This window comes from Danio aesculapii, chromosome 11, assembly GCF_903798145.1.
Source record: "Danio aesculapii chromosome 11, fDanAes4.1, whole genome shotgun sequence".
Lineage (NCBI taxonomy): Eukaryota > Metazoa > Chordata > Actinopteri > Cypriniformes > Danionidae > Danio > Danio aesculapii.
In genome coordinates, this window is record NC_079445.1 from 12,072,259 (window position 1) to 12,096,013 (window position 23,755).

General features: G+C 34.7%; 1 protein-coding gene across 1 annotated transcript in view; it reads right to left on the bottom strand.

Annotated features, from left to right (window-relative positions):
• ttll7 (tubulin tyrosine ligase-like family, member 7) overlaps positions 1-23,755 on the bottom strand; it is a 220,960-nt gene that overhangs the window by 36,941 nt on the left and 160,264 nt on the right. Inside the window, 4 exon segments of the mRNA XM_056468436.1 lie at positions 3,042-3,173; positions 8,940-9,268; positions 16,250-16,412; positions 17,057-17,143. Coding sequence (XP_056324411.1) covers positions 3,042-3,173; positions 8,940-9,268; positions 16,250-16,412; positions 17,057-17,143 — 711 coding nt within the window.

The following is a 23,755-nucleotide window of genomic DNA, read 5'->3' on the forward strand; positions in this document are numbered from 1 at the left end:
AACGCATGTCCTATGTGTGACGATGTCCGATGCTCCCGGGAGCGAAATCTGTGAGAATGTAAGATTGTTAATAAAAATAAGAGCAACCTTAATAAAAATAATACAACCTTCCTTTGGCTTAATCCCTACCCTTTTAGATCTTGTCTTGAAAGGGACCAAAATAAAGAAGCCTAATTCTTATGATTTGTGTCATTGTCATTGTTTCAGATTGCACACCTAACATAATAGGCTACCTAATAGGTAAATACATAGAATTTTTTTACACATATATATATATATATATATATATATATATATATATATATATATATATATATATATATATATATATATATATCATTTTATTTTATTTTTATCGCAAAATTGTCCGCAAATTTCTGGGAATTACTGCTACAAAATCAGTCATTTTTATCGCAAAAAAATCACAGAAAAATCGTGGAAAAACTAGGGGGTCTGGTTTAATAGTTAATACTATTCCTATTTGTTCATTTAATAAAAGAAAAACTTCATAATAGAGTTCACAAATAAAAAAAGGACATGTAAGACTAATAATGGCAGCCAGAACAGAGAACAAATGTAGGCTACTGTCCCACCCATAGACACTGCATAGAAACACCTTGCATATGTGGTAAATGCTTTTTGCAAAGACGATCTAATACAAAGAATAGATTTATAAATGTACATAAGTTTAGAAAATCAGGATAAACACTGGATAAAACCATGTAATGTGTCATCACCGTCTTGAGAAAAGGGACCATGGCAGCCATGTTTTTGTGATGCACTAATGCATTTACAAATATTACTGGAACAAAGCACAAAAACAATATATGGAAAGCATATGGCCAACATATGCCTTTTTAATTTTGACCACAGAATGAGTCCTTAAATATGTACAGTATACTGAATTTGGTCAAATATCATATTCAGTTCAAAAGATAAAGGTAATTTTAGTAAAAGTGGCCCCATAAACTTCACAAATCCGGTCTCGGCCAACAATGAAAGGTAAACCTTTCGTATTTAGACTCCAGATAATATTTGTTAATATTTGTAGAACAAACTATAAACTGGTTTGTTCTGATTGGACAAAAAGTCTAGGGGTAGTTTGCAACGACCATTTTTTTTGTGACAAAACAAAATCAGGGGATAGTCATGTTGCTTGTTTGATAAAGATATTAAAGATGTGACAAAGTGTTCCAAAATTATGCCTGTTTCGTTTTTTGTTTGTCTGATTGATTGTTTTTTTGGTCACCATAGTGCCACCATCAGATCAATACATGTAACATTCCAAGAATTCACTGTGTTACCATGTTAGTGTTTAGTAGTTAGAAGCGAGCACCTTCTACATATTACTAGCTTTTCCTGCTTTGTGGAAAAGGTGTTTGAGATCAATGTCACTTTCTCATCACTATCTGCTTTTGTTATATCTACTGATAATTCAATATGATGTTTTTTTAAAATTGTATTAAAAAGTTAAATAAAATACAGTAGTTTACCATACATTTTAATTTTTTTCTATTTTAGAACATAATTATATTTATGGATTAGAATAATTTTTGGATTAGTTTAATTAAGAACTTTGAATTTGAACTGAGTTTATGCATAAACAGTCAAAAATATATGTAAAAGATATCCCATGACTTCACTTTTTTAACGCAGTAAAGGTTTCACATAATGTCCATTTTGCTACTTTTGGCCTTTATAAACATACTTATTGGTTTGACCTAAACAAATGGATCTTCAAATTCATCTCTGTATTGTAGATGCTGTTTTGTCTTATGTCTTGTTTTTGTTACAAGTATTTATGTACTTATTAAAAGATCATTTATTTAATTATCTTTTTTGAAACCCTAACAAAACCTAAAAGATTTCAGAACAGATTAAACCATCAAATACATAAATATATATATATATATATATTTTATAAACTAATAAAACAAATATTCTCATACTAATATTATCAAACATATTTAAGTCAAGGGGTGTCACAGTGGCGCAGTGGGTATAGCTTGATTGTCTCACAGCAAGACAGTCACTGGTTTGAGCCCCGGCTGGGTCAGTTGGCATTTCTGTATGGAGACATGCGCTATAGGTGAATTGAATAAGATAAATTGACCGTAGTGTATGTGCGTATGGGTGTTTACCAGTGTTGATCTGCAGCTAGAAGGGTCTCCGCTGTATAAAACATGTGCTGGATAAGTTGGCGATTCATTCCGCTGTTGCGACCCCTGATTAATAAAGGGACTAAGCCGAAAATAAAATGAATGAATGAATATTCAAGTCAATGTATTACACAATAATATGTATTATACAATAATAATAATAATAATAATAATAATAATAATAATAATAATAATAATAAAAATACAATTTTATTCAGAAAATATTTTAAGGTCCTAAATAGCACTGTCAAAGGACGATTCTTTTTAGCTTAAAAAAAATGTTCTGCTATCGCTAAAAGTCGACGCACCCTAGTTTAGTATTGTTTAGAACACTTTCCTAAGAGTGTACTGTTTTACTTTCATAGGGGTTGGGAAGTTTTCAGGCACCCATAGCGTTTTAAACTAGCTACTATCCACGCTAGGTTAATTTAATGGTAGATAAGAGTTTTCCTTACCCATATAATAGTGTGTCTCTAATGGATTAAAATAAAATAATTACAAAGCGTTCTGTATTCGTGGAAGGCGGCAATTACAATTTCACACCTCCGGTAATAGAGCAATATCAGTTCAACTGTGCTTCTAAATGCTGTGTTTTCACGATTGCTAATGTGCAAATGTACGCCAGATCTATCACCGTGAAAGTGATGCTTTAAATGAATGCTGGAAAGTGTCTTAAACAGGTGCTGCTGGCCAGCTGTATTTCTGCGCAGACAGCTAATGGATCTCATTAAGCTTACAGGTGGACGGCTAATGACTCTACATGCAACGAGAGATGCTGTGAATAGCTTGGACGTCCTCAAATGAGTTTGGGGAATGAGAGGAACACAGAGCAGCCGGTCGGCCTGCCCTGACCGAGCGCTTTCTCTCAGCTGCATGTCTCACCTCATCCAACACAGCCTCGGCCTCCTCCTCGCTCTTCCCCGGGTAACGAATCCTCATCTCCCCGAGCGCGGTCAGTGTCTGCTGCATCAGCTCGGCCTCCTGCTCTTTACTCAGTGGGGTCTCCCCCTGCGCCTGCACATGCAAAAGAACCAACATAATAAAGATGAATTATTGAGCGCGATGCCTTTTCTCTGCAGTCATCAGGTTTGTTTCGGCCATCGCAGCAGTGTATTCACTGGTTGTTGCAAAAAGAAGAAAAAACAATGATAGAGTCTATAGAACTAAATCAATGAACGAGATTCCACACCAGACATGATTTAATTGTTTTAATACTATTTTAATACTTTATTAGGTACTGTACACCTTATTAGTACCAGGTTGGACCCACTTATGCCTTCAGAACTGCCTGAATCCTTCACGGCATAGATTCAACAAGGTACTGGAAACTATCCTCAGAGATTTTGGTCCATATTGAGATTAGAGCATCACGCAGTTTCTGCATATTTGCCAGCTGCACATCCATGATGGGAATCTCCCGTTCTACCTCATCCCAAAGGTGCTCTATTGGATTAGGTTCTGGTGACTGTGGAGGCCATTTGAGTACAATGAACTCATTGTCATGTTCAAGAAACCAGTCTTAGATGATTCGTGCTTTATAACATGGCGTGTTATCCAGCTGGAAGTAGCCATCAGAAGATGGGTACACTGTGGTCATAAAGGGATGGACATGGTCAGCAACAATACTCAGGTAGGCTGTGGCATTGACACGATGCTCAATTGGTACTATTAGGCCCAAAGTGTGCCAAGAAAATATCCCCCACATTATTATACCACCACCACAAGCCTTAACTATTGATAGACAGGAATGATCCATGCATTCATGTTGCTTTCATGCCAAATTCTGACCCTACCATCAGAATCTCGCAGCAGAAATCGAGACTGAGCAGACCAGGCAACACTTTTCCAATCTTCTATTGTCCAATTTTGGTGAGCCTGTGCGAATTGTAGCCTCAGTTTCCTGTTCTTAGCTGACAGAAGTGGCACCCGGTGTGGTCTTTTGCTGCTGCAGCCCATCCACCTCAAGGTTCATTGTGTGAACCTCAGGCATTTAGAGATGCTCTTCTGCATATCTTGATTGTAACGTGTGGTTATTTAAGTTACTGTTGCCTTTCTATCAGCTGGAACCAGTCTGGCCATTCTCCTCTGACCTCTGGCATCAACAAGGCATTTGCGCCCACAGAACTGCCGCTCACTGGATATTTTCTCTTTTTCGGACCCTTCTCTGTAAACCCTAGAGTTGGTTGTGCGTGAAAATCCCAATAGATCAGAAATTTCTGAAATATTCAGACCAGACCGTGTGGCACCAACAACCATGCCACATTTAAAGTCACTTAAATCACCTTTTTCCCCCATTCTGATGCTCAATTTGAATGGCAGCAGCTCGTCTTGACTATGTCTACATCCCTAAATGCAGTGAGTTGCTGCCATGTGATTAGCTGATTAGAAATTTGATTTAATGAGCAGTTAGACGGATGTACCTAATAAAGTGGCCGGTGAGTGTATATACTGTACAATGCACCGCATAATTAAGCACACCCCTTTTAAACGATCTAAACTGAAATATACAGTTAAAGTCAGAATTATTAGCCCCCTGAATTATTAGCCCCCCTGTTTATTTTTTTCCCCAATTTCTGATTAACGCATTCAACACATTTCTAAACATAATACTATTAATAACTGATTTATAATAACTGATTAGGCAAGTTATTGTATAATGATGGTTTGTTCTGTAAACTATCGAAAAAAAAATTGCTTAAAGGGGCTAATAATTTTGACCTTAAAATGGATTTTGAAAAATTAAAAACTGCTTTTATTCTAGCCGAAATAAAACAAATAAGACTTTCTCCAGAAGAAAAAAATATTATCAGACATACTGTGAAAATTTATTTTCTTGTGAAAATGGTTAAACACCATTTGGGAAATATTTGAAAAAGAAAAAAATTCAAAGGAGGGCTAATAATTCTGACTTCAACTGTATGTTGGTGCATTCAAACAAAGCAGTTTTATTAAACAGTTAAAGCCATTAAAATAATAATAAATAATTGTATTTTTACTTCAGGAATAAAAATATAATACATTTAAATCCATGTTACTAAATTAGTTTTTATGCTTCTCTTGATTTTTCCTGTTTATTAAAATTGTATTTAATATGTTTCCCCAACATACTAATTTGGGTAATGATATAGGTTTTTTGTTCGATTAGTTCCAGTATTGGCTTTGGTGCTGACTAATTTAATGTATGTACACATATGTACACATATGTTAGAGGAAAGTATCCTATATAGAAAATATGAATTTAAAAGAGAGATCTGTTAGGGTTGTTGTAGTCATTTATGCTGAGCACTGTATACACTATACAAAGTAGATTGAGTCAAAACAGCTTCAGATAGATTAATCAAATAGATCATGTAGTTATAGATCTGTAAGTTGACCATTTTTAAGTAGAATATGAAATATACATTGTGCTTTGCCCTCCAATAAATTGGCAATTAAAAAGAAAACGATGATTGAAAAAGTCCTTCAACACTGTTAAAAAAATCATCCAAGGATTTTCCTAATTAAGCTGGGCTAAATTAATGCCTTGAGAGTAAAACTTAAGGCGCTTTAGTCTGCACTTGGTTTTGTATGTTTTTTACTATTAGTCTAAAATAAGAATACTACAAATTAACTAAATAGGTTTGTTCAAAATGTAATACTCGTTATATACTAAGCATAAACTTTCTAACTGAATATAGTCTACGGATGTTGATCAGAAGCGAGCACAAAACCCTTGTGTAAAAAAAGAGAGGAAGTTAGAGGAAGAGCACAAATCCTAATTAAACAGGTTCCATTATTAGAAAATGAAGGCTTATTAGCTTGATGATCATGCATCCGATATACAATTACTCTGAGAAGAGCATGTAGCTTTAGTAGTCCGTCTTGCTTAACGCAATCTAAAGTCTTATTAAACAGAGCATAAGTGTGTGTGGTGTTTTTTTCCTGATTAATATTCCTTAATGAGAGTTTGAACAAGGGGGATTGCTGGTATTCACAAGATGAATGTCTCTGTGAATCCAGGTCCAATTTAGCTTCACACTGACTCCAAATTTTTCCACAATATGACTGATTTTCCCTTTTCAAGGTGTGCCCAGAGAGAGTGAGAGAAAGAAAATGGATGTAAGAGTGTGAGGAATGAAAAAAACAAAACATTTGAGTATGAAAACATAGTGTGGCTGATCATGTGGCTGAAGTGTGGACAGAAAATACTGTTCGGTCAGTCTGAAAACACCAAAAGTCTCTGGCAAGTCCTCACAAAAATAGACGTAAAAAATGTGTGTGTGTGCGCACGTGTTGAATCCATTATTTGGTGGATTGGAATGACTCAGGATAGTAATGGGGAAATAAAAATGATATTTGTCATTTTTACAGGTGGTGTGTTGCCAGAGCTTCTTTAAATCTGCCATCTTTGTGAACATCTGTCTGAAATGGTCTATGGTAAAGAAAAGATAGATGTGTCTGTAGATATTTACGTTCAGAATGTATTACTAGAATAATGTTCCTATACTGCACACACAGTCCACAGTAGAGTCTGTAGCTGTCCAAAATGAATGATTTTCACATACAATATTTTCCATTTTATAACCATTGTTTTATAAACAATTTTGGGGGGAAATGTATTGTTACATAGCAGCAATTTTACAAATGTGTTAGTACACTCAAATAAAGTAACACTAAAATAACTTATGCTAAAATAAATCATAAACCTAAATATTATTATCATATATATATATATATATATATATATATATATATATATATATATATATTCTGTCTGGTTCGCAAATCTTTTTTAGGCTTTTTTATGCGAGAATGTAATTGTTTAGTTTGGATCTATGCAGTTTATTTATAAGGACAGAGCCTATTTTAAATATGTATAATTTCGGAGATACAGCGGCACGGCAGTCATCAGCCCGTCATTGAGGAGAGCAAAGACAGTTGACGTTCTTCCATAAGATGGCAACAGACGCCGCATAATAAGTCCTTAGGGGAGAAAAACACAGTGTACAATTCAAACTAAAGCTAATCAAATTATTATAAAACAGGTAAGTGACATTTCTAAAGAGGGTCACAAACCAGACATACCGCTCGGTGACATTCAGCGTCATGCATTTTAGAATTCTAATGCCAAGCCTTAAGCCAATCTCTCTCTTTTGTATGTTGTAATGCTATATTTATACCATCTGGTAATCTGGTAGTGTTTGCTTTGGCTTTTTAGGGTTAATTATTGTAAGATCCTGATTGCAACAGATAAATACTGGGAAATCCATGTAGACTGAAATGGTATTTCATGCCATTCAGCCTTATAACCTCAACATGTGAGCAAAATCACCTGTTTTGTCTTCACTTTAGATACTGTCAAAATCATTCAAATACTATTAGAACGGTGTGTGTGAAGTAGCAATGGTTTCTGCTATTCTGACCTCAGATGCAGATGTGAATAAATGGCAAAAGAAAGTAGTTCCTCGTACAAATGAATTTTGAGACTCTCCATGTTTGATTTTAATTTTTATATACACGATTATGCTGTCAAACTAGAATAAACGCAATATCCCACACGTCACTATGGCCAACACATATACAGCCATATCACACTGCTACTTGTGATTGTGTTCATACAGACACAGACACACACACACACACACACACACACACACACACACACACACACACACACACACACACACACACACACACACATATATATATATATATATATGTATGTATGTATGTATGTATGTATGTATGTATGTATGTATGTATATATATATATATATATATAAATATATATATATATATATATATATATATATATATATATATATATATATATATATATATATATATATATATATATATATATATATATATATATATATATATATATATATATATATATATATATATATATATATATATATATATATATATATAAAACCCACAACCGGGAAACACCTATACATTCCTATTCACACACATACACTACGGACAATTTAGCTGACCCAATTCACCTATACTGCATGTTTTTGGACTTGTGGAGGAAACCGGAGCACCCGGAGAAAACCCATGCAAACACGGGGAAAATATGCAAACTCCACACAGAAATGGCAACTGACCCAGCTGAGGTTTGGCTCGAACCAGCGACTTTCTTGCCAAGAGGCGAGAGCGCTACCCACTGCGCCACCGCCTTGCCATATATATATATATATATATATATATATATATATATATATATATATATATATATATATATATATATATATATATATATATATATATATATATAAATATATATATATATATATATATATATATATATATATATTAATTACATATATAATGTATATAAAACTGTACTTTCTCAATAAAAAATGGTATGGGAAATAAAACGGTAAATACAAAATGTGTTTAACTGTCACAAATTTCTCAGTATGTCACAATGCAAAAATGTAACATCAGGGTTAATTTTCTTCATGTAAAATATACCAAAGTTCACTACAGTTGTATTAACAAGAGGACTTCTATTATAGAAAATGGAAGTCCAGATAACAGCTTTGTGGACTACTTAATTCCACATAGTTTATTTTGCTTGTGTAATTTAAGGGAAATTAACTACTTTGACAAAATAATAAATGTGTATGGAATCGCTGAAAACAGACTGAATGAACAGAAGAAGTGGTAATGAAATACTTTGACAAGGTAATCGATGCATATGAAATCGCTATAAACATACTGGATGAACAGAATGAGTAGTGTGCTCATTTTCAAATATCTCTAGTGTGTGAAAGATTTAATACTTGCCGAATTGGGGTGAATGGCACCTAGACTGCTGCTGTGTGGAACTCTATTTGTAGAGCAGTTGCGACTCAGCGACTGGGAACGAGATGCTGTGTGGGGTCGAACTGGAGTCATCTGCATCATGGTGGCTGCAGTTTGAGTGGCTGCAGCAGTCAACGCGTTGGCCATGTGAGTGGCTGTTTTTGGCTGCCTGGTCTCATTGGTAGGTGACTGCGCAGTCAGAGAGGATATGGAGCGTGGACAGGACATGGAGCGGCGGATGAGTCCAGAAAGATTAGGGGAGGAGGAAGGACCCCGCACTGGTTTAGGGGAAGGTTTCCAATGAACACGACCTAAGACAAAAAAACAGAGCATTTGACTTCAATTTAAGGCACATTCATTCCCACACACTCTCCTGGATCGCTGTGGATATTAAATCTAGCATTTCAAATCCAATAAGCAAAAGCTTTAATGAATCACTTCACCATGTGACCATACTGCAGACCTGAATGGCTGTCAAGTTTCCAAACTCAAGGCGAACAGTGAACCGAAACACACATCGAGCAAAATCTATGATTTTGAATGACCTCCAGCTTGTGAGCTGGCCAGAGGCATCGCTGCTTCATCCATGAATCTTGAGGGAAGAACTTGCCAAATGTGGTATTATAGAAGCTTAGCTTGGAATATTGCAGATGGCCTCAGGGTAGTGTGGGGCAAAGGGGCAAACAATGTCACCGCAGAACGGCCTAATGCCCCGTTTGGCAGAAACCCAATCACCAGTGATCACTCGAACACCAAATAAACCTGTCAGCTTGCTGCTTTGTCCCTCTTTCAGTGGCTAATAGGAAAGGCATGGCTTCAACTGTCAGGAATGGAGCATTAATAATCTGCTTCATTTATGGCATTTTACAAAAACAGTATACTACCTGGTCTACAAATATTGTAAACAATTTATTGAGCATTTTGTCCTAGTTTATTGTGTTGTGAATATTATTATTTACCTCTGATCAATTTAATATTTCTATCCTTTCTGACTAATTTCAGTTTTTATGAATTTTATCTACTGACCACAAACTTTTGTTCAGTAGCGCATTACATCACAAAAACCTTCTGCTTTAGGTAAATGCTGTTCTTTCATCAGCATACTTGAATGATTTCTGAGTCGTGAAATCTTTGTGGGACACAAAAATTTCAGCTTACAATTTACATTTTTTTCTTATATTGCAAATAAATTTCACAATAATGCTGTTTTTATCAAGTAAACACAAATTTGGTGAGCAGACAATACTTCTTTTAAATACATTTTAAAATGGCAACATTTTACTTAAAGGGGGTGTTTATATGACATGAAATTTATAATCATGACATGAATACAATTATGAATGAGATTTTAATAATTAAGTGCCATTTGCTTAGTTATGTCATTTTAAATGCAAAGGTGACATTGTTTGAGATATCTTTGTTTTAATAACTTGATATAACCAAATACATCATAACCGTTAACTTTTGTCATGTCAACTTGACATTGACAACACAACTTGTCATAAATATGTTATAAACATGATTGCCATATGGTCATATAAGTGTGTTATGAATTTTAATACTAGGGGTGGGCGATTAATTTAAAAGTAATCGAAATCGACATAAAGAACCTATAGTCGATCAAATTTTTCCAGGTAAATTTTTTACCTTACCATGTGTGAAGTCATGTGACCCCACTCTGTTAAGGCTAATTTACACTGACTATATTATGATTTATATTTATTATAATCTGATATTATACTTCTGCCAAGCGCACACGTACAGTCCGGCGCAGCCTTCACATACCTGCGCACCACTCAAAAAAATGTAACGACACATCACAACGATGTGTAGCACAAGCTTTGTGATTGGTCGGTTTGGTAGCGGTGATGAGGGTGGGTGGTGTGAAGAGCCACGTTTTAGGCAATATGTGCTTTAAGTTTTTTATGTTTTAATGTGTGTTTTAATAGTTGTTCAGCACTCATAGATAGTAGACAGTGTGTGTTTACTTCAATGATTTTAAAATAAAGTAATGCACCCTACATTCAAAAATCTCTCACTTGTAATATGTGATCATATTTACTGTACAAAACTTGTCAGTCATCTATCAGGGCAAAAAAAAATAATCAAATAATCGTTCATTAATTTTAATCGAGTTAAAATGTTTAATTAATCGAGATTTTGATTTTGGGCCAAATCATTCATTCATTCATTTTCATTTCGGCTTGTTCCCTTTATTAATCTGGGGTCACCACAGCGGAATGAACCACCAACTTATCCAGCATATGTTTTACACAGCGGATGCCCTTCCAGCTGCAACCCATCACTGTAAAACATCCTTACACACTCATTCACACTTATACACTGAGGACAATTTAGCTTACCCAATTTACCTATACCACATGTTTTTGGACTTGTGGGGAAACCGGAGCACCCGGAGGAAACCCAAATGAACACGGAGAGAACATGCAAACTTCACAAAGAAATATCAACTGACCCAGCCAGGGCCCGAACCAGTGACCTTCTTGCTGTAAGGCGATTGTGCTACCCACTGTGCTGCCCTTAGGCCAAATCTCCTAGCTTTAGTTATAACTAGTACAAATTTAATTTGTAATTAAATGTTATTAGATAGTAGATATTACATTTTTGGGGGGCAACGTAAAGGGCACCTATAATGAAAATCAACTTTTGGAAGCTGTTTGGGCAGAAGTGTGTGTAGGTATAATGTCCACTGTCATACTAGAGTAATATAAACACAGTAAGTCTCTTTTTTTTATTTCCTGACATTAAAAATAGGATCCAAATCCCTTCCATTTTGAGTCCCACTGCAACATTCATTTTTGTCTGTCACTGTGCTGTTATTCTATGTGAAGGTGATCTATCTCTACGTCTGTGTTAAAGGCACAGGCAACAAAAACAGCTACAATGTCTTAACACCTCAAATTTCCAATATACAGAAAGATATAATAAATAATCTGACAGGTATTTTGAGCTGAAACTTTACAGACATATTCTGGAGACACAAAAGACTTATATTAAATCTTGAAAAAGGTGTAAAATGGGTGCCCTTTAATTGTTTTATGTTCAATCCACTTAAATTTGTAAAAAAAAACAAAAAAAAAACAATGAAGCTAACTTAATTGATTTGTGTTGGGACAACATGAACCCAGCATTATTTAGAGTGTAATTATGTTGCTAATAATAGTAGTTATTATTAGACATTTCCTGAAAATTTACAAACTTTCATTAAAAATGGAAGATGAGATCAATTTCAAGTCATTTTCTGTATTGTATTCACCACATGACATTGAAAGGTAATTGAAATAAGAGCAGCTTGCAAACAAGTTTGAGCTGGTAGACCAAAAGGAACACACAATATAGGGCTGGGCGATAAAAACGGTATTGGTATTTATTAAATGTACCCCATTGTCAATAATGCTTAAAAAAAAAAAGTTGGTATGAAGTGGTATAGTTTTATTGAAATTTTGCTGCTGACCGTGTACCTTGGAAGGAATGCCAATGAGCTTGGGAGTAACTTTGTCATTTCCAATGGAGGTGTGCGACTTGCGGCAATGCGCACATGGTGTGCAAGTTTTCAGAATGCACCATGTGCACCGCAATTCATGTAATTACAACTAACATATCTGCTTTACATTTTGTATGTAATTTACACATTACAGTAATAACGATAGACTAATTACCTCAGACAAACGCAGCATACTCAAACACTGCAGTGCTTTTTACTTTTCTCCATAAACTTGTATCACAGCTGAAGCAATGGATTGTTCGTTTGTCATCCTCAGAGAAAATGGTTGATGGTCGCCTAGTTACAGAAAGATGGTAGGGGAGCATGAGCGCAGAGCGCAAACCGCATTGAAAATGGTGAAGAAAACCACCGTATAGCAGTAGTGAGGAGATTGTAAATAAAAAAGGATGTTCAGATGTCGCCAGAGTGGTTTTTTGGTTTCTTTTGTTGTGCATCCCAGCCACTAGCACCCCATCTGAAAGAGTTTTTTAGCATAGGGGTAATGTAGTCATGCAACTTTAGAATTTGTGATGTTGCAATATGTATTTGAATAATGATGGTTAGTTCCTTTACTTGAAAGCTCAGATTTGATGCTCATAATTTGTGATGTTGACAGAGTTTGAGGTTTACTGTATGATTATTATTGACACCTTAAAATTTGCTTTGATTGTTCAGCATTTACACTTTACCATTGTTCACCCTTTCAAGTTAAAATAAAAAGTCTCTTTAACACTTATGTTTATTTTATTATAAACATTTGAGATATTTTTGTTTAAACATTTTTGTTTTGGTTATTAAAGGTATTTGCCTTGGTAATGTTGGTAAATTATTTGATTAAATAAAAAAAAATCTAATATTTCTAAATGGATTGTTAAAAAATATTCAATAATTATCTATGCCGAAAATATGCAATATTGTATTGTGATAATTTTTTGCTGTATTGCCCAGCCCTTGAGAATTAAAATTTTTTATTTGCGAGAATTTACATTTTTTATTTACATTTTTTTAATAATTTTTTTTATTTTAAACACAAATATTTGCACAGTTTTAATGGTACACCAGAAGTGCTTCTCTGAACTTCTCCCCAACCTGTGCTTTCCCCCAAGCTGAGCAGCCAGTCTCCCCTTTAAACCAGCGGACTGAAAACATCAGAAAAGCTCATTAAAGCTGTAGTGCATGAGAGCCGAGGGACCCCTCACGACATCACCTGCCGCAGTCAGCGAGTCAAATTAAGATCCCTGCACTGGGCCAGCAAATACCCTGACCCTAATTAAAAAAGATGAATTTTCTCGGTTTTAAGTATTAATTAGGTAAACAAATGCATTACAGTAGATTTACATCTGTAATTTAGCTCATGCCCGACAAATGGCATTGAAGATTTAATGTGTCTGGCTAGACAAAAAGACTGCTTAAAAGTTTAAGCTATAAGCAGCTCTTGCAGTCATCTGGAAATCATCGAGGGACAGACAGCACCTATAAAAGCAGTCCAGCAGCAGAATGTCCCAGAACTTGGTCTACCCAAACAGTCCCAGCCCACGGGTGATAAATAGCTTTTTCACCGAACAGACCCTCCAAACCAGCTTGAACTAAAGAAACAGATAACGTAAGAGGGTCCATTGGGGAGATCATGTCTCTGTGAAGTAAAGTTTTCCAAACAACAACTTGGTAAAGCAAGACTATAAGATGCTAAATGAAACTAGACCAGCTAATAAAGTTTTCTATTCAGTTTGATGCAACTGTATACTACATTATACTAAAATACTCATCTGAAGCCTCATGTATCAACGATGCAAACTTTGCGTACGCCAGATTTCACGCTCACGTTTGGATTTACTAACTATGAAATTAACGTGAGAATGTGTCCACGCCAACTTCATGTCTGGCATATGTGCATTTGTTGTTTGTGTTTGTTTTATTTCCATGGGCGACTCCTAGATGCTATTATGTTAAATTGCACATTACAAAGTATCTTTGAGCTGTGCAATGGCAGCTGTATGGGACGGGATCATCCGCATGTCTAGCAGGTATATAAGGTTTCCACACCATGCAGTTGACCAGCCAAACATTAAAGCACAATTTGCAGCGATATCGCCAGTTTTCCCAATGTAATCGGAGCAATCGACTGCACGCACATTGCTATAAAGGCCCCATCTGAAGATGAATTTGCATATGTGAATCGGAAACATTTCCATTCAATAAATGTGAAAATAATTTGTGATGCTCAAAAGCGCTTAACATAATACACACACTTATTAATGATTCCTACGTGTGTTCCTCGTGATGAAGAGTAGGCAAAATCTGATATGTAGTGGGGGAAAAAAGAACGCTGTTTTAGTATGAATTCAACGCAAGTCTTTGTACATGAGGCCCCTGATCCCTGAAGTTCTGCATCATTAGCATTAGCTAGTTATAAAATGAAATCTTTAAAATATTAAATTATTAAAGGGGGGGTCCAGAGTGTTATTTTAAGGCTTGGTTGTGTTTATAAGATGTAAAGCAATGTGTGCTGATGCATCATTTGTGAAAAAAATAAATAAATAAAAAAATTATATAAAAAAAAAAAATTATAAATAAATAAATAAATAAATAAAAATCACATTATTTTTCATATATCTTACTTTAATTATATACTGCTACTCAGCTGACATGAAAACTACTGTCATATTACCTAGTTCCTCCGAAAGAATATGCAGAATCAGTGTATGTAGTAACATAAATTAATATATTAACTTATCTTTGTGCTCAGCCTGAGAACAAATAATAGATTCAAAGGACCAAAGCTTTGCTAGATAAAGACAAGATGAATTAAATATCTATAATTAGTTAGTTAGTTAGTTAGTTACTTACTTACTTTCAACTTACTATAGAAAAACAGTCAGTTAGTTAGTTAGTTAGTTGGTTAGTTAGTTTCAACCTACTACAGATGAACAGTTAGTTAGTTAGTTAGTTAGTTAGTTAGTTAGTTAGTTAGTTAGTTAGTTAGTTAGTTAGTTAGTTAGTTAGTTAGTTAGTTAGTTAGTTAGTTAGTTAGTTAGTTAGTTATTTTCAACTTACTATGAAAACAGTTAGTTAGTTAGTTGGTTTGTTAGTTACTTTCAACCTACTAAAGAAAAACAGTTATTTACTTTCAACTTACTATAAAAAAACAGTTACTTATTTACTTTATTGCTTGCTTAATTTACTTGCTTACTTACTAACTAACTAACTAAATTTAGCAAACAGTTGTTTTAAATCCATTTCATCCATTAGCCATACAACTAAACTTTTGCAGGAGGGTCTGGAGTCTGTCCTAACATTTTCTACCACAAAAGTCAAGGATACCCTGGGCGAACGGCCAATCCATCACAGGGCAGATATTTTAAATATTTCACAATATTAGTTTTTATTGTATTTTTAATCAAATACACGCAGCCTTGGTGAGCATAAGATACCTATTTTAAAAACACCTAATATATAAACATAATTTATAAATATATCATGAAGTTTACATAAAAATACACCCATAATCAGAAAGATACTGGCACTTAGAAGCTCATCTCTACTTAGTTTTCTGTGTAAACAGTTTTCTTATTCATACTGATTTCGTGACTCAGTTTTATAGTTGTTGTTGTACCAAAAACCTGTAGTGTGCAAATTTGAAACTTTATAATATGGACTTAAGGAAGCACTTAGATTGCACCGGAACCATTTCCAGAGATCCAGAAACAAGACAACCAGCGTGTGTGGAAAAGGGCTAATAGGAGTTCTTGGAGCACTTTCTTTCATAGCCCCAAGGAGAGGAACTTACTGGAGCGTTCAGGGCGATTGAGTTTCTCCTGCATGAAGCTGCTGCTCTCATCTTCTCCATCAGCGTCAGAAGCAGAGCTGCTGTCGCTGCAGCTGGCCGAGGAGTCTTCAGGGTCTCTGTGCCCTCTGGGCACTGGGCTGCTCTCAGGCATAGATGACAGGACCTACAGACAAACAATCACATAAACACATCCGCAGGGAGAAATGATGAAAGAAGATGCTAGAAAATGTCAGTTCTGCAGCTTCACCCGAGTCCAATTAACGCCTGCCATTGACGGCAGAATGGGAGAGCGGCAGTGAAGCACGCATGGTGAACCAAGTCTTGATTTATGTCACTTCTGAAACATGTTCATTTAGTCTGAAACACATACAATGCACGTCAGGGGAACTAATCTATTATGTCCTTCAAGAAGTATCGAGCAATGGATTGAATATCTGTCCAATGCTTCGGACGCACTGTCTATTAGCCTCCTGTATACAATGATTTCACCTTTTCGACTCCAATTTGGCTCAAAGGTCTGTCTAAATTAACACTTCAAATATAATCTTCAACATAGTTGTAAACTCAGAGGGATCCTGCTCTTCTTGGCATTTTTAAGACGAACTGCATTGGGGCTTGCTTTGAGCATTTCAAATGTATAGATGAAAACCTTAGAACATTGGTTTAGATGGTTTTTAAGCTGATTGGTTTCGCTCATGGTTTAGAAATCCTCATGGACAATTTTTTTTAATTGTTTAAAGGGAAATTAGTTAGAAAGTTCCGTACTGAACCTGTATGTATACTTTACATTTAAACATTTGTATGTACCTTGGGTCCTTTCTGTTTGGAGGTTTTTCCCATCAGTTTTTCATCATCAAGTTCACACTGCTCCAGAAGATCTAGTATATCTTCCTCCTGCAAAACAAACACAGACAATTGTATTAATTTTCACATACACTATAAAAACGGTTGAAAATATTTTTTCATTATATATTTTTTAATTACTTTATTTAGAAATAAATTTGGCTACTGAACATGTAGGTTACTAACCATTTAGCCTAAACAAATATTATAAATAACTAAACTGTCAAAATAATTTCTTAGGTTTACATTTATTTATAATTAAATTTTATTTGAAATCATTGAATCGCGTTCAGCTTTAAAACAGTCAAGAAAAACTTGCAGATACAAAATTCCTCTTGATTTCATTATAATTTTAACAGCATTTGTTTAATTGTCAATTTTCAAATATAGCTAATTTCTGAAAGTATGTTTAAGGGTAAGCATGGTGAAGTTTAGCAGACAGACTGACAATTCATATGCGACATGCTTCTCAGATGTCATTGTCATATATGCAGTGGTGTGAAGTGTTTGCCCAATGTTGCCCATTAAAATATATAACTGAAAAGTTAAATCCTTTGGATTTTCTAAAGCTATAGCAGGCTAAGTGTTGAAGACATTGCAAAGTCTCAAAAGGCTGTCTGAATTAATACCTATACATGTGAATGGGTACTATGTGATGAAATCAGGGCTAGGGAAATGCAGTTTACCTTGCTGACTCCAGTACTTCTTTTGCATGCTTTGCTTAGATTTGTCCCCACCTCTATGTATCACTGCCTCCTAAAATGTATTTAACAGAGTGCCAGGCTTCACTAATTTAGATTTTCGATGAACACAGCAACGGCGAGTTCTCATTAAAGGATTTTGCTTTGAAGTTACCCAAAAATCTTAAATTCAAAATTGATCCCTTACTGATTTCTTAATTTTTTGGCATGGTTGTCACACTTTAATGTTTCAGATCATAAAACTAATTTAAATATTAGTTAAAGATAACAAGTAAACACACCATGCAGCTTTTAAATGAAGAACATAAACCAGAGTTAAGTTATGTTTTAATGTTTTATCACACCTGAGTTCAATTTCTTTAGCCAGACTCAGGCCTGTTTATTACCATGCAATCAAGAAATCACTTAAATAGGACCTGCCTGATGAAGGAAAGTAAACCAAAAGATCCACAAAAGCATCATGCTAAGATCCAAAGAAATTCAAAAACAAAGAGAAATAACATAAATGAGATCTACCAATCTGGAAATGGTTATAAAGCCTATAAAGACTGCAGTGAACCACAGCGAGAGCCATTATCTACAATTTGCAAAAACATGGAACAGTTGTGAACCTTCCGAGGAGTGGCTGGCCAACCAAAATCACTCCAATAACATGGAGGCAACTCATACACAGGACACAAAAGGCCCCACAACAACATCTAAAGAACTGCAGGCCTCAGCTGATGTGAGTGTTCATGACTCCACCATGAGAAAGACACTGGGAAAAATTGTTTGCATGGCAGAGACAGAAATCACTGCTGAGCAAAAAGAACATTAAGGCTTTTCTCAGTTTTGACATTATGTGTAGTGTAAATGTAAAACAATATTTCAGAAAAAGTACATCAATCCAACAATAAAATGCGGTGGTGGTAGTGTGTGGAGATTCAGGATCCAGAAGACTTGCTGTGATAAATGGAACCATGAACTCATCTGTATACCAAAATATCCTGAAGGAGAATTTTAGCCATATGTTTGTGACCTCAAACTGAAGCGAACTTGGGTTCTACAGCAGAACAATGATCCAAAGTACATGAGCAAGTCCACTTCTGAAAGGCTGAAAAAACTAAATGAAGCTTTTGGAGTGGCCTAGTCAAAGTCCTGACCTGAATCCAATGGAGACACTGTAGAATGACCTTAAAAAGGCAGTTCATGCTCCAAAACCCCCCAATGTGGCTGAATTACCACAATTCTACAAAGATGTGTGTGCCCAAATTTATTAACAGCACTTTAACTGACCCATTGCAAGTTGTTGAAAATGCTTGATTGCAGTTATTGCTGCTAATGGTGGCCCAACAAGTCATTAGGTTTAGGTTTTAAGTGTTCATGACTCCATCATTTAAAACCTGCATTTAGGGTTTAATTGTGTTATATTTAACTAATATTTAAATTAGTTTGATGATCTTAAACATTAAACTGTGACACACATGCAAAAAAAAAATAAATCTGTAAGGGAGCAAACAATTTCCACACTTCTGTATGTCATGCATACAGTAAGTCAATAATAATGTCCCATGTCATGGTGGCAATTATATTTGTCTTTGATTTTTTGATTTTTTTATTTTATTAATCCCCAAAGGGAAATTTACATGTCACAGCAGAACTCTCCAAACTAAAAATAGATCAAATAAGTTACATATGTATAAAAACAATAATAAAAAAATTACATTCATACTGCACACCTGCATACTGCAGTTCCAAAAACAACGAGTAAAGGCTTGTCCATATCTTATAACTATTACAATTCAGCACAATTTATCTAGTATAGACCCCTAATTACATGATGGTGAGTTGCTCTTCAAGTCAGTATTGATGGCAAATGTTTTGAAGCTTGGTGTTGTATGTGTTCCTGCATAAAATTATGTTATACTCTTGATGGCAGGTTGGAAAAAGTGGGCTAGTGGTGTACGCATCAAATTTGTGGCTCCACTTTTGAAGATGTTTAAAATATTTCTGGTTGAGCAGGGACTACTGTGCATATACTGTACCAGCTCCATTATTCTGTAACCAAAAACAGCTGCTGGATGTGAGGTTCTAATCATTCTACAGTTTCTAATCATTTTTTAAGGCTCTGAGAAACTAACATATATATTTTGTGCACATGATGTCCAAGGCTTTTTAAAGTAAACTTAGCATACTATCGATCATTTAATTGGATTAGAACATTAGAATCTTGCTCAAAAATGACCAAAGTTTTGATAAATTTTCAAACTCCCATTAAAAGAAAAGCCTCTATTGAACAAAAAGATGAGCTGTTTAATTTTCATTAGATAGATTGTTTTGTTGCTATTGTGATTATGCATAAAGATTAGAAAAATATCAGTATCAAATGGTCCATTACTCTTATTTGCATGACCAAACATTTAGTATATTTTGAATTGTTTAAAGAGATGGTCTGTAAGCAACAGAGACTCATGCACTAACATTATTAAAAACTTGACATCGCAGCCTGAAAACATTCAAAAACCAAATGCTGAAAGCTTAAATAGAGTCTCAATTTGAGACTGTCATGGAATGTCGCTTCATAAAGATAAAAGCCGACAGTGAAAGCAAATCCTTGAAAAAGGCTCGTCAAGTTCCCCGTAAATCACACATGCATTCAGTTTAGATTTCTAGGAACAGAATATGTGTTTTTTTGGTTATATGAACCACACTGCAATCTGTCAAGTTGATGAACAGCCTTCAGACTGTTCTGTTACGGCTAAAAAGTAAATCTGACATTTACAGAATTTTTTTTAAATAACAGGTTTTCTGGACCTGATATTTATGGAACTTGTAATTAGTTCATTCTGAAATTCAGAAGCAGGACAGGGTAAATCACTTCAGTTGCAATTTCTCCATGCTGGTTGTTTTCAAAACAATAACTAATTTGAACTGATGGGGGAGTTGAAAGTTTACTATAAAGAACAGTTATCCAATCCAACACAATCTCATAGCAATTCACATCTTTTTGATTTAGTGGTGAATTCATATGAATTCGTACGATCTCATTTATTCAATTTAGTACGATTTGCTCATGCCCCAATGATGGTTGGGTTTAGGGGTGCCAAAAAATCGTACATTTTCGAATAACTGAAGTCTTAGGAATTTGTACAAATTAGACACTAAACTGACAAAATGTAAAATAGTTATGTTTTCTCGTGAGATCAGGTTGATCCAATCATAATGCAGCAGAGGGCATTTACTTCCAAGCCTTCCCTGTGGCCCAGCCATAAAATCTAAGTTTCTTTTGGGTCAGCCTTAAATCCAGGCAAAGCAAATCTTATTACTTAATGGTTTTGATGTTTTGTTTTGTTTTTTGATGTTCACTTTGATTTTGATGAAAGAGAAAACTACTAGAGTCTCATAAATGGACCTCAGGGAACTGTATAGAATAATTGTAAAAAGTCAGTTCACGACCCTTTCAATGTCTTATGTAGACCACCTTTGCATGGCAAGCATTTGTTTTTTTGTCGAAAAAATGATCCACACATTTAGGGCCCTATCATACATCCAGCGCAATATATGCAAAGACATGTTTGGGGTGATTTGTTGCTATTTTCAGATCAGCGCAACGTTTTGCACCACATTATTTAAATAGCAAATCCATTTGTGCCACTTTGTGGACTCATGGGCATGCTGGTCTAAAAGGGAGGTGTGTTATGGCGCATTGTTGGCACATTGCTATTTTGAGGAACTGAAATAGACCGTGCCATTGAACAACTAAAAGCTGGTCAAAATTCCAGGGCGTTAGTTATGCACCTATACGAGTCCAAACACTTACACACTGCTTAATACACACAGGATGTACAGCAATACACAAATATCTTTACATATGAAAATTAAATGATTAAGATGTTACAAAAAATATTAAATACATAAATATAATAACCACTGCCTCCATGCCTTCTTCATCTTGGGGGAAGGGGTTCCAGTGTATTCATGACAATCTGCATTTGTATAATGTTATTAGTAGTAGTAGTAGTATTTATTATATGCATATTATATGCATATTTATATTTGTTTTAATAAAAACAAGCTTAGAATTGTCCACCTGTTGGTTTTGGAGACGTATGCATTACCATATGGGGAATAAGAATAGGATGTGTGTTTGGATATAACTCCTTTTACCACATTTCATCACTATTGGTCATTTATTTGTTTGCTGGAAATTAGAACTGAATTTAGAAATAGTTTTGAAACAAATCTTTGCGCTTAACAAATGAAATTATACCTGTAGGCTAATGGATGTCTTAAGTTTCTACCATTTCCTTACTCCACGAAAGTAAAGGAGTAAAGAGTAAAAATAAAGTAAAGAGAAAGTAAAGATGCCGAGTGAGGGAGTCTCGTTTTTCTTTATCCTCATGCTGCAGATGATCTGTTTAACTGTTTTCTCACTAGTGAAGTGTTGAGTTTTTCCACTTACAAAGTCCGCCATGAAAATAGCAAATGTGCCATGGCGTGACGCAACTGACTCTTAAAGGGAATGGGAGATGAGTCTCTGATTGGTTTAATGCACGTTATGCTCAAAAGACACCCATAATTCTTTAAGAGAATAAGCACAACCCTGTTAGACCATGCGTCGGGTCGCAAACCATACTTTGCCATCCTTAAAGTGGATAATGCTTTTGCGCCATGCTCTTTAGACTTTGCGCTTAGATCATTAAAATAGAGCCCTTAACCAAAATGTATGGATAAGGAAAAAACATTTGGAAAAAAATACAATTAAGTACAAAATTAAAACTTTAGTTAAATAAATAACTAATGCTTAGATAATTAACATTGAATTTTTTATTTAATTGTTTTTATAACTCAAACTATTACTGCAAAATCATCAACACACCCAGCATATAATACTTTTACTGAGGTCTCACCATTCTTAAGTATTTTAAATGCATTTAGAAATCTAAACTATAAGTAATCAAACTGAGTCACTTCTGGAAACATTCCTAAATCAAAAGAGCACTTTGCACGACACCTAAACAATTTCTTGGCATAAAGCAAAGCCACGTGTTTAGCCCAAGTTCAAGAATTCATCTGGAATATGAACCAACCTTCATTCTTTCAACTCACTCTCTCTAACCAAACTTTGAGTTTAGCACATCATAATCAATGCTGTTTTTTTTTCTTTCTCTTGTCATTCCTTTAAAATAAAGCTCTCTGTTGTTCGCTTTGAAGTATGGGTTCACTGTGCACAGTTCACATGAGAAAAAAAGTTAATAATATTTAAAAGACAGTTTGCTTTTACAAATGACATATCATTAAATCCTGACTCTAAAACGACCAATTCTTCTTCATTATATTTTAGGAATTACAAGCAATGATTCAAGCAAGTTAATTTAAACACTGCAAAACTCATTATCAGTGTGATTAATAATAACTGATTCCAATTATAGTGTAACATTTTCATAAAAATTGTTCCAATAATTTCATCGGTCTTTAAAATGATGTATTTCTTGTTCACACTGACTGCTCCTGCTGATCTCTTAATGGATGTTTTTTGTCATCCTGAAACATCTCGCAGTCTGCTCTTAGGATAAATTTGGGGTAGCAGACCAGTCTGGACAGATTGTCACCAGTCTAAAAGTATTTTGTAGATTTTGTACAATAGTGTATGTACAAATCTTGAAAAAGACTTTAAATTCCTTCTCAGACCTTTTTTTAGGGAGGGTATGGGGGACTAAAGCTGTTATCTTTACATTTTAAGCTTCATTGTGCTCCATTTCGAATCAGTTAAATTCATTTGTTATTTTAAATGTATATGGTTTAGAAAATATTTTGTTGATTATGATGAAATGTATTTCCTTTAAAGAATTGTTTTAAGTTTATGATATTATGTTAGAAATAAAAAAATAAAAAGTAATTTTGCCACATTTATATCCCTATGAAAGATTTTATTATTTTTTGTTTATTTATTTATTTTTTACTTTAAATAAAGACCATTCCA